The sequence below is a fragment of the Tenrec ecaudatus genome, chromosome 10 (genome assembly GCF_050624435.1).
Source record: "Tenrec ecaudatus isolate mTenEca1 chromosome 10, mTenEca1.hap1, whole genome shotgun sequence".
Classification (NCBI taxonomy): domain Eukaryota; kingdom Metazoa; phylum Chordata; class Mammalia; order Afrosoricida; family Tenrecidae; genus Tenrec; species Tenrec ecaudatus.
This window is the reverse complement of record NC_134539.1, coordinates 44,709,596-44,722,241: the sequence shown is the minus strand read 5'-3', so window position 1 is coordinate 44,722,241 and position 12,646 is coordinate 44,709,596. Positions and strand designations below refer to the sequence as shown.

At 41.2% G+C, this 12,646-nt stretch overlaps 1 protein-coding gene across 1 annotated transcript in view; it reads right to left on the bottom strand.

Annotated features, from left to right (window-relative positions):
• The window catches only part of RAD23B (RAD23 nucleotide excision repair protein B), a 45,752-nt gene that overhangs the window by 10,513 nt on the left and 22,593 nt on the right, over positions 1–12,646 (bottom strand). Inside the window, exons 3-6 of the mRNA XM_075560278.1 lie at positions 10,514–10,593; positions 6,888–7,180; positions 4,559–4,614; positions 883–1,010 (exon numbers count right to left, since the gene is read on the bottom strand). Of these exons, the coding sequence (XP_075416393.1) occupies positions 883–1,010; positions 4,559–4,614; positions 6,888–7,180; positions 10,514–10,593 (557 nt within the window). The remainder of the gene's footprint in view (positions 1–882; positions 1,011–4,558; positions 4,615–6,887; positions 7,181–10,513; positions 10,594–12,646) is intronic.

Genomic DNA, 12,646 nt, shown 5'->3' with positions numbered 1-12,646 from the left:
ATAGTGGCTACTAGACAGGATGAAGAGGTTTCAAAAAGTTCACGTGGAAATGGAATTAAAAGATAACGGAATTTTTCCAAGAACTTTTTAAAGCCTTCCCATTCAGATGATAGATATAAAAAGGTCTGCAATTAAAATTTTATCATGAGACAATGTTTACAGATCTGCCAAATGAATGAGTCAATCCTGGTCCAATCAAGCTGACACCTGACCCACCCCCCACCCTGCCCCCGAGTGTTCAGTACTATTAAATGGATGTCTTGAATGTAAACAACGGGTGGACAGGTTTCCTAAACTGGAAATGTTAAGTTGATGACACAGTCAATAAATGAGGCAAGGGTGTAAGACATATATTAAGAATCAATATAATCAGTGATTTTGTGCTATACATCACTCTAATCGACTTTTTAAATCTCATACAGATGTTTTTGAGTGGCTGTTCAGTAAAAATAAATTGCATTTGGAACCAAGCTTTAAGATCATCCAAAGAGGTTTGCTACATTTATGACACACTTTAAGAAGTTTCCACAGATTGTGAGAGGAGGAGAAGTTTACATTTGAAAAGATGATATACTCACATATCCAAGTAAACCAGAATTCAAAGAACAATATATAAAAAAAGATGGGCAACGGCTAACAGGGAGGGTCCTGGCTCTGGCTGCATTAGACACAGACATCATTCCAGACACCACAAACAATGTTCCTGAGAGTGCCCACAACGTCAAGGTCAGGGAATTTCCATCCACTTCTCACCCGTAAGTTGGTCTTACCATGGTGGACTGCGTTCTGCGCCAATGATGACTTTCAGACTAAGACAAACTAGAAAGTACAGATCCCCCCTTAGATCTTAAACAACTACAACCAAGTAAAATTGTTTCTTACCATTAAAAGGTACTCCACTGCTCTGTCAGGGTTGTTGAAACTGGCTCTTAGGGCTGCAATGACTTGCTCTCGTTCATAGCCCATCGACATGATCTCGGTTACCATATTTTCATAGGACTGACCTGTCACTGAAAAAAGTGGGGGGTAAAATGGGCAGAAGGAAAGGGACCGTTAATAAATTATTAAGTCTCCCGAGTGTGTGCGCATACACACAATGTTTCAGGTGCTATGAACAGAAAGATGACTTGGGAGTATAAACTACAACAAAACGTGGTAGGCAGAAATAGCCTGCCCCAAAACTAGGACCTCATAAATGTTAGGTTACATGGCAAAGAACAAGTAAAATCACAGATAAAGCTTGTTAATCAGCTGACCTTTAAAACAAGGGCAATGACCTGGTTTATTGAGATATGACCGATGCAGTATCAGAGAGGGTTAGAGAAACAAATATAAGGATAAGAGCCAGGTTAGAGATAGAGGAAGGAGGGCTCAGGAGCAAAGGAACATGGATAACCGCTAGAAACAGGAAAGGTCAAGGACACAGATTCTCCCCCTAAAAACCCTGTTAACATCAAGTTAACACCAAGTCAGAGAGCTCTTATAGAAGAGTCAAAATCAAACCCACTCTTGTCAAGTTAATTCTGACGCACAGTAACCGTACGGGACAGAACCTGAGTGTCCCGCTGGGTTTCAGAGCTACCAGCCTCCACAGAAACACCCTTCTGGACCTGGGCAGGAGGCACCAGCATGGGAGCTGACACCCTCCACAAGAACCTACAGGTTCACTACAAGGAATCCCAAAACCAGGACCTGCTGCAGGTTTCTGGCCCCATGGACCAACTCCACCTTTAACCAGGCTGTGCTGAAAAGGCAGTTCATGAGCCATACCAACCCAGGCACCCTGGTCCCTTGAATGTTCCAGAAGATAGACCTTTCTGGCTCGGAAAACAAGATGGCTGTGGAGACCATAACAGATGACTTACAGGTGCAGGCAGTGGCCAAGCTGAAGGTGTGCACCCTGCAGGTGAGCAGCCAGTCTGGGGCTACACCCTAACAACTGGAGGCAAGATCTCACCTTCAACCAGCTGGTGCTGAGCCGAGGACCGTGGCACCCATTGACTGTCCAGTCCACACAAGGGCTGCAAGGCGCACAGACATTTCGGGACAGTACCAGGGACCCCACAGCCCTACCAAACAGTCAGTAAGCCTGCTACAAGGGCCGCAAGCTCTACTTCACCAGACAGTGGCCTACCAGTCACTACAAAACCGAGTCCAGGCGTCGCCATTATTGAAAAGATTGTGAATGTTTATGTCAAGGGAAAAAAACCCTTCACAGAAACTAACTGTCCCATCTTCGTCTTGTAGAGCAGCTGGTGTGTTTGCGTTAGCAGGGGAGGGTTTAAGCATTGTGCCCCCGGGCTCCTTAGAGCGCGCACACGCACGCACACACACAACGCAGCCCTGCTGACCCCCTGCATTTGAGCCCAGTGAGATGAATGCCAGACTTTTAACCTCAGAACTATTATATGCTTTTGTTGTTTTAAAACCAGATTTATGGTAATACAGAAAGAGAAAAATAGCTATCACATAAATACCAGGTATAGTATGGCACAAAATAGAGAAGTATCAAATTGTCAGCGAAAGCATAACTGAATTTTGAAAAATATGTAAGACATTTAACACCATCTAACAAGTTAGCAGTTTTCCTTCTCCGTGCGTGTTATCAAAACAGCAAGGGAAAGTGGCCAGACCAATAGAGTTATAAGCTCTGTGGTAGTTACATAGTCTGTTGTCAACTTGAGACTTAAGAGTAGCCTGTCAGTCAGGGCACAGCTTGATGACCTCGTTTTGAGCTGCTAAGAAGAAAAATAGCTCACTAGAGGCAGGACATTCACTCACTCCCTGTGAGACATTCCTATTGACAAGACACATGGAGCGATGGCAGAGGCCTAGAGCTGGAAGAGTCACTGACATGCGTACACTTCCACTGGATCCACAAGATTTTCCATCCACTGGCCTGTGATCTTCCAGCACTTGGCATCACTGTACGTGTTTCGTTGAATCTGAAGAGGACTTTATAGCTTGGTATCGGACATATGGGCTATTATTGGCCTTATGGACTTTATCTGGACTGGGCCGAGATGTTTTCTTAATGAACAATTGCTCTTGTATATAAAGCTCTTCTACACATGAGTGCCTAGGAATTTGTTTCTCTAGTCCACCCAGACTAACACAAGCTCACATGACACACAGGAACATAAATGCTTGAGGTTACTTCCTGAAGGTTCTCCCCTGTACGCTCCAACTAGAGCTCACTTTTCATGGAAATTCATTGTACGTGATGGTATCTTGAGCTAACTGAAGCAGAGGTCTCCATCACTGAACATAATTGTTTAGCTGATATACAGTTGGTCCCCGACTCATGGCAACCCCTTATACACAGTGGAGCAAAACAGCTGCCCGTCTTGTCCTGAGTCAACTGTGGTCAGCCTATGGTGACCCACAGGGTTTCTCACAGGTGGATTTTTCATAGGCAGATTGCCAGATTTTTCTTTCTAGTCTATATTAATGTGGAAGTTCTTAATGTCATTTGTCATGATCTGCAATTAACTTTATTCCACTGGTTCTTTTTGGCACTTGAACGAAGGTTTAACAAGTTTGAGGGTCCGTGCAAGCAAACAGAGCCTTGGGGGAGCTGTTGGGTGGTAGATGGTAACCACGGGGTCAGTGATGCTGCAGCCCCACCACTGCCCTGCAGACCAAGACAAGGCTAGTCGCAGGCTCAGAAACCCTACTAAATCACTGTCAGAGCCAACTGGACGGCAGCGGGTCTGGCTCAAGGTGCTGCCTGTAAGCACATGGTTGCTCACTAGAACCCTTGAAGGTTAACTGCTTGAAGGCTGTCCTGCCATCAAAAGCAATCAGTTCATCTAACCCTAATCCTACTCCCTTCTGATAAGGATAAGATTGTTCCCCAGGAAAAGAGCTCAGGGACACCTAAGGTCAAGCCAGCTCAGAGACCAAGATTAATTCAACATCTTAACTCGTGAACCCACCCATCTTGTTTCCTGTGTGCCTTCCTGTCACATGTATGCCTCTAATACAGTGGTTCTCAACCTTCTTATGCCGCAACCCTTTTAATACAGCGCCTCATGTTTATGTTTGTGCTCCTTCATCACTGTCATTTTTCTACTGTTATGAATCGGGCGACGCCTCTGTGAAAGGGTCATTCAACCCTCAGAGGAGTTGCAACCCACATAGGTTGAGAAGCGCTGCTCTAATATCTCCCCTTCCTGTTGTGTGCATATCATGCCTTGTCGGATGTTTGTTTAACTTACCCCTCAATTACACAACCATCTCCTAGGACCCAACTGGTTGTGCAAGTGGTCCCTCACATAGCATCAGCTCATTCTCCAAGAGTTGATTCTGATTCATGACAAACCCAGGTATTACTGAACAGAACTCTCTCATCCAAGTGTTCTTGACAGCAATCGTTATCAAAGCAGCTGAGCGCAAGAATAACTTAACCACTCACAATTAAAGTGCTATCTCATTTTATAGCCCGATTAAAATAAACTAAGAAAACATACTTTTAAGATCACAGAAAAGGGACACAACTTCAACCTCTTTTACCTAACTCTTAGAAGGTCAGTTACGAGATAGGGAACGTTCTTACCAAGTGCACTTGTTGCATCTTCAAAAAGGTTTGACCGTGAAGTATCTCCTGATGTACTGGAAAAGATTTTTAAAATATAAAATCAACACGTGAAAAGTACATAAAATTTACATGGAAATTAAATAACTGTAAACTTTCTTGTTGTGGTAAATTAAAACAAAACACACAGCAATTCAGAAACTTTTATGTGTGATCCTTTGTCTTGTACAACCACTACCACTATTCCTTTCCAGTCTGCCTCCCCTAATAAAGTTTAAAATATAAAAGTCTAACTACAGTGTTAAATAATAGATCTAGATTAACTCCAAAAGCTTTATACATATATATCATCTATGATTTGGGAACAAAGTCCATCTCAATACTCAGTCTATGCCGAGGTGCTATTATTTTAATAAACAAATATATAAAACACCTTCATACCTATTTAAGAACTACAAAATAAAAATGGTCGAAGAAGTTAGTCAACAAATGAAGTCACAATGGAAAAGCTTCTAAAAATAGTAATGCTAAAGCACATGTAAAAACCAAAGCAGTAGTCTTAAAATCGTGGAATTTCACTTGTCTTACTAGTGAGTTTTGAACAAGAAAATTCAGAAGACATAACACAAAAAAAGCAAAATACAGAGGTAGAATAAATCTCAGCTATAACATAAGGTAGGACCAATATAAAAGAATCAAATGTCAAGTTCTATACAACACAAGGCTAGTAGAAAAGTAGGCAGATGAGATAAGGAAATTTTATGAAGCGCAAGTCTAAGAAAAATACATCAGAGTTGACATAGTGGTAAAGGTAGTTAGCAGTTTAAAGTGACAGACACACATGTGCACATACACACACTTTCTCTTCTCCCTCCTTCTGCCCCTCACCCTATTCCCCACATTAAAAAACAAATATACATTTGCCCAAGTACTGACAAAGCCCTGTAGCAAAGCAAAGGACCCGGGGTTTGAATTCATAAATTACCTAAACGTTCTAAGCCTGTCTCTTCACCATTATGAGATCAATGAAAGTATCCACGTGGATAGGATTACTGCTTGTAAAGTGCTTGATAAAGAATCTCTTCTGACTATTATGATCAAAATAATTCTTTAGTGTCCTTTATAAGTTGCTTCATTAGCTAGATAGTAAAATTAACACACGAAGGTGAAATTTCAAAAGAACAATATACAGAAAAATAAAACTACTCTCCTGACCAAGACCCTACCCTAGACAACCACTGTGACCAGTTTGTATCTTAAAGAATAACAATTATTTTTTACAAGCAGTCAAATCTGCTTAGTTTTCCCCCCTGTAGATGCAGTATTCCATTTAATGGGTAACAATTTAGCTTTCAATAAGGAAGCTTTAGGCTAGTTCCCAGTAGCCAAGACGATCCACCATTATTTTAGACAATTACTTCCTAGGTAGTTTATCTTGCTTAGAAAAGCCCTATATTCAAGCTAAGATTATTTTTATTGCTACCATGTTCTACTGTAGTCTACAGCTTAATTTTTACATTAGATCTTCATAAATCTGGGATTGACTTGAGTCTGAGATATAGAGAATCCATCTTATGCCACCAAGTTTCGGTCTGTACTTTGAGATGACACTTCATTTAGAGTAAGTCCTGTTCATATTGGAAAGCGCACTGGTAGCACAATCATTAAAGCACACAGCTAACAAAAACTCAGTGGTTTGAGGCCCACTCCTGCCACACAAGTGTAACACGTGGCAGTGTGCTTCTGTACAGATGTACAGCTTAGAAACCCTGTGGAGTCATTCTACTGTTCTAACAGCAGAGCTGTCATCGACTCAGAGCTGAAAGCATGCCTGGTTGTGTAGTGAAATACCTCACACAGGGTACTAGGCAGGCAAAGGGAAGCCATTTTATTACTGGCAATCTTACAATTCTAAGTCCTATTGTTGAGAAGACCCGAAGGGGTGGCCAGAAGTTGAGGGCTAACAAATGGCAAAACCACAAACTGGAAAACTTTGCTGCAACTGGTTAATACTGACATCAAAGAATGTTTATGATGCACTTAAGAGGAACAAGACGACAGAGACCAAACATAAATAATGATTCCAGTAACTACAATTACATAATTTAAAATTGTCCTTGATCTTTAAACTTTCCTAAGTTAAACAGCTTTGATATACACCTACAAAATCCATTAAGTGTAACCATCTGGATTACAAAAATTCATGCCTACAGACATTTTAGATCACGTTCAAACTTTTTCAAAACTTTGCACAGTCATCAGTTTGATCAAAATAATATACTAAATCCATGCCCAAAGTTCTTGCTACAAAGATAGTATGAGGTCTAATTTCGCAAAGGCCAGGTCGTACCTGTCAGTTGGTGTTGGACTAGTAGCCTCAGGTGCTTCTGCTGGCTTTTCGGCGGGTCTTCCTTGCTGGACTGCACTGGTGGCTGTGGGTCCAGGAGGTGCTGTTGTCGGTGCTGGAGTGACAGGCGTGGGGGTAGGTGCCGGTGCTGGTGCCGGTGTGGGTGCGGGTGCAGGAGTTGAAGCAGGGGCGGGGGCCTGTGCCGCACTTGCTGCCGTGGAGGAACTAGCTGCAGGGGCGGCAGCAGGACTTGATTGCTGCGTCGTGGTTGGTGCTGGTGTTGCCACTGCTTTGGGCTGCGCACATGGGAAGCAAACAGTGAGCTAGTTATGAGAGTACACTACATGAGCCCTTATCTCACACTAGACTCTTACGAGGTGACTTCAAAGAAGTTGAAAAGATGGACTCAACAGACATAAAAATAGTAATTTATATATTATCAAGGGTTCATAAGGGAGGGAGGAATGGGGAAGGAGGAAAAATGAGGAGCTGATACCAAGGGCTCAAGTAGAAAGCAAATGTTTTGAGAATGATGATGGCAACAAGTGTACAAATGTGCTTGACACCATGGATGATGTATGGATTGTGACAAGAGTTGTATGAGTGAGTCCTCAATAAAATGATTTTTTAAAATAAATAAATAAACACAAGAAATTTCCCAGATTCTTAAAGTCCCCTTGTATTGCTATATGATGCCATAAATAAAACATTATCACAAAGCTGTAATTTGAAAATAATTGTGAAGTGATACGATGTGATTAACATTAGCAAGATGATTCACTTTATAGAATGCTTTCAGGGTTACAGAGGACATCTCTATCTGTCCTGAACAGCAACTATTCGCTCCAATTGTTAGCTTTCGCTAACAATTTCAGTCTTTCAAATTATTTACTTAAACTGAAATACAAGCAAAAAGACTAATATACAAAATATGTATCCAGAAAATAGCCAAGCAAGTTCTCAAAAATATTTTTACCTTAATTTTTAATTAACTATAAACTGAATACTTCAGAACACGCTAAATTCTGCTATATCAAGACAGGAGGATCCCAAAATTACTACAAACCAAAAGGTTTATGAATACAAAAAGGTGTACATTTTACTCTTCTAAAACCTATCACCTAAAATTATGCAGCTTATATTTAAGCATAAAATTTTTGTAATCAATAGTTTACAATAACATTTCGTGGACTCGTGGCACAAAGGGCTATTTTGCTTTTAATAGTAAGCCCTCCGTTCTCTCAAGTTTTGCTTGCTTTTTGACCGTACAATCGCACTGGCTTTTTCTTCTAAAGTGGGCTCTACTATTATCGTCAAAATAAAAACAACCATAATTATCAGCCAGATTCTATATAAAATAAAATTAAATGGGTCTCAAGTATCTATTCCTAAAATGCAAAACTCTAATCTGAGACCAATTATCCTTCTTAGCTTTGTTCCGAACAGTCAAAATTACAGTACTGTTATTGAAGACAGTCAAATCGAAGGCCACCTTAGCCTCACATAAGAGACAGGGCTCAAATCGAGTGACACCATGAGATGAACTCCTTACAGTAACCAACTATGGGAGACCAACCGGGCTACCCTTGCTCAAAACCAAAGAAGAGAGAGGAAGAGGAAAACCAGAAACAAGACGTCAGGGGAAGTAGAGAAGCATGTTGACACACTACAAGGTTTGGAAAAAAGGTCATGAACAGTATGTGTATGAACTACTGATGGAGAAAAATAAATGCCATGTAAATTTTTAAAAGCACAATAAAATGGTTATAAGCTAAATGTGTGGCTCTCTCATTTTCCATTGTGTGCTATTTATGATCAAACTAGGCTGGGCAAGACTTCCTTACCCCAAATTACCTATACCATCTCTAGTTAGGGTTTAACATTCAATAAGTAAGTGCTTCAGCAGCCTACGTGATCACAAGGTGCCGAAGGGATCAGGGATCAGGCACCAAAGAACAAAAAACAGTGTTATTGTGTGCTCACCTCCCCAATACGATCGCTGAAGACAAATGGGTACATAAGCAAATGTGGTGAAGAAAGCTGATGGTGCCCAGCTATCAAAAGATATGTGTTTGGGGTCTTAAAGGCTTGAATGTAAACAAGCGGCCAACTAGCTCAGAAGCAACAGAGCCCACATGGAAGAAGCACAACAAAGAACAAAAAACAGTATCATTGTGAATGAGGGGGAGTGCAGAGTGGAGACACAAAGCCCATCTGTAGGCAGTTGGACATCCTCTTATAGAAGGGTTGTGGGGAGGAGATGAGCTAGCCAGGGTGCAGGTTAGCTACGATGAAACATACAACTTTGCTCTAGTTTCTAAATTCTCCTCCCTCCCCACTATCATGATCCCAATTCTACCTTACAAATCTGGCCAGACCAGAGGCTGTACACTGGTACAGATAGGAACTGGAAACACAGGGAATCCAGGACAGATGATCCCTTCAGGACCAGTGGTGAGAGTGGCGATAACGGGAGGGTCAAGGAAGGGTGGGGTGGCAAGGGGGAACCGATTACAAGGGTCTACATACAACCTCGTCCCTGGGGGACGGACAACAGAAAAAGTGGGTGATGGGAGATATCGAACAGTATAAGACATGACAAAATTATAAATTATCAAGGGTTCATGAGGGAGGGAGAAGAGGGGAGGCGCAAAAATGAGGAGCTGAGGCCAGGGGCTTAAATGGAGAGCAAATGTCTTGAGAATGAGGGTAATTAATGTACAAATGCGCTTCATACAATTGATGTATGTATGGACTGTGATAAGAGTTGTATGAGCCCCTAATAAAATTATTGGAAAAAAAGTAAGTGCTTAAATATATCAAAATCATGTGGTTCCTTAATGTCCTTTAAAAAATTAAATAATACATGTAAACACCTCAGTTTCTGTTTCTGGGTTCTTAAGTATGCCCTGATTAAAATGTATTTGTCATCTCGGCTTTCTATTATATAAAATACTTGGTGACTTAAAAAAGTAAAATAAACAGATCCTACTTTTGGCCTTTTGTGAACTGTTATCAATTATGCAGTGTTACAAATATTATTACAAACATTATTCCCAAACGGTGCCAATTCGTTCCTGAAGATCACTGTATTAGGAATACCACCTCTGCTATCTTCCTCCCTCTCAACTCTCCACTTGGCTGTGTTACTAGCTTCCACAGAATCAGACTGCACGACTCTGTGCCTCTAAATAAAGAGGTATACATTCTGTTCTAGAGGGAAAAGTTTCACTGTGTGAAGGGCTCCAAATATATTTCATTCCAATAAATTAAAAAGAGATCCCTCATAATTGAAATTTCTGTACTATAAGTCTTTCATTACTTTAGCTGCCTTTTTTTAATTGCTAAAAGTCTGCATTCATTAAGCAATTTCACAGAAATTCTGAGTCTACATGTTTTTTCTGTTGGTAGAACTTGGAAATAATACAGGAAGAACCTTTATTGAACCCTTATTAAAGGCTACATAGACATTCAATCTCTGGCAAACAATATCTATGAATAATTATTTAATCAGTGATTCTATTGTTCCCACAAAATGTACGCATTTTAACCATATTTTACTTTTCAGTTGTGTATTTTAGAAATCACTTGCATGTATAAAGATGTAAAGAATGAGGCTGGAAACTTACTTTTGTCACCATAACCACCACAAAGTTCTTCTCATCAATTTTGTATTCTTTGAGAGCAGTATCATCATTGAGGATTTTTCCTAACACATTAAGAGAAAAGGTATTATTTAAAGTATGACAATCTTTTCTTATACATCACTGAGGTTAAAACAACTTTCTAGGCATTAACCACCAACGTAATTCCATCAATTCTCCCATCACCAAATCTGAATCAAAGGTAAAGAAGAGGGTAAATATGAAATGGACATGTGGTTAGTTAAAAAAGGAAAAATTACTTAATCCTAACTCATGGAAACCCTGTAAGACATGGTAGAACTGCCCCCACCCTGCACCTCCCCTGTAAATTTCCAAAATTGCAACTCTTAACAGGGGTAGGAAGCCTCATCTTTCTAGTGATGAGTGGCTGGTGGTTTCAAACTGCTAACCTGCAGCCCAACAAGCAACCGCTACACAACTGGACTAAAAAAGCAAATGTGCTAATTTAAAAATGTCAACCATATCTACTACATATACATATTCTAAGGAAATTTGTTAAATTATGAAAGTGAGACACTCATATTAAGAATTACTTCACCAAAAGACCCAGCACACACGAAAAATTGGTATAGAAGACTGTAGGCCACTGGACATCCCATTACAGAAGGCTCTCGGGGAGGAGACGAGCCAGTCAGGGTGCAATGTAACAATGAAACATACAACTTTCCTCTAGTTCCTCAATGCTTCCTAGCGCCCCCACCTCCCCCCCACTATCAGATCCCAATTCTACCTTGCAAGTCTGGCTAGACCGGAGGATGTATACTGGTACAGATAGGAACTGGAAACACAGGGAATCCAGAGCGGATGATCCCTTCAGGACCAGTGGTGCGAGTGGTGATACTGGGAGTGCGGAGGGAGGGTGGGTTGGAAAGGGGGAATCGATTACAAGGATCTACATGTGACCTCCTCCCTGGGGGACATACAATAGAAAAGTGGGTCAAGGGAGATGTCAGGCAGTGCAAGATATGACAAAATAATCATTTATAAATTATCAAGGGTTCATGAGGTGGGGAGCAGGGAGGGAGGGGGAAATGAGCTGATGCCAGGGGCTTAGGTGGAAAGCAAATGTTTTGAGAATGATGAGGGCAATGAATGTACAGATGTGCTTTACACAATTGATGTAAGTATGGATTGGGATAAGAGTTGTATGAGCGCCTGATAAGACGATATTTTAAAAGGTGAGGAAGACACAAGGGAGTACACAAACCTTTAGTCATGCTGGAGGTAGCTTTCCATTATAAAAACGCTAGAAACCAACTGCTGCACGAATTATGACAGGGCCGAACAGAGAATCTCTCCTCTGTCTAATCAGGCATTCTAGCTTCTTATCAGAATCCCTGGTGACTGGGTGGTTATGTGTAGGGGTGCTAAGCACAATGTTTACAGTTTGAATGAGCCATATTTACTGGTGCCTTTAATGAACAAAGATATTCATTTCCCCCACAAAATGTGGATGTTAGGCAGTCTAGTACCCTGAAACTAAAAGAAGTAGATGGTGCCTGAGTACCGCTACCACCTGCTCTCAAAGGGACAGATCACATTGTAGCAGGTCCTGGGCAGAATGCGGAAAATGTGGAACAAAACCCAATCATAGAAAGAGCAAGGCTTTCTGGTTAAACACACACTGCTGCAAGCCTAGAAATGAGCTCACCCATGGCTCACTCCTCAGTCAAAGGAGAGGTAGGTCGACCTGTAAGAAAGCCTGAGAGTGATCAGCCACTTGAGATACCAAGAGTAGAATTTACCTAAGGACTAAGAAAGGAGGAACAGGAAACCCCAGGAGCAAGTAGAGTAAGTGATAAGCTTGGGTAATTTATTTACAGGGTCTTTGGTCATGTAAGGTTCTCCATCCCCTTCAACCAGTTCTGGTCATTAAAATAGACTTCAAATAGAAGAACAAATTCAGTTATGCGATGCCTACAAGAGCACACAAAACTACAAGTCCTGAATGAAAACACCAGCAGGGCAAACGTGAGTAAAGGGAGTCTGATTATTATCACATTCAAGTGCTCACTGCTTCATCTGTAACATTCATGCTCGTCGCAGAAGCAATCCCAGCACAGCCATTCCTCAAACGAAAGGGATGCCACAATGAGC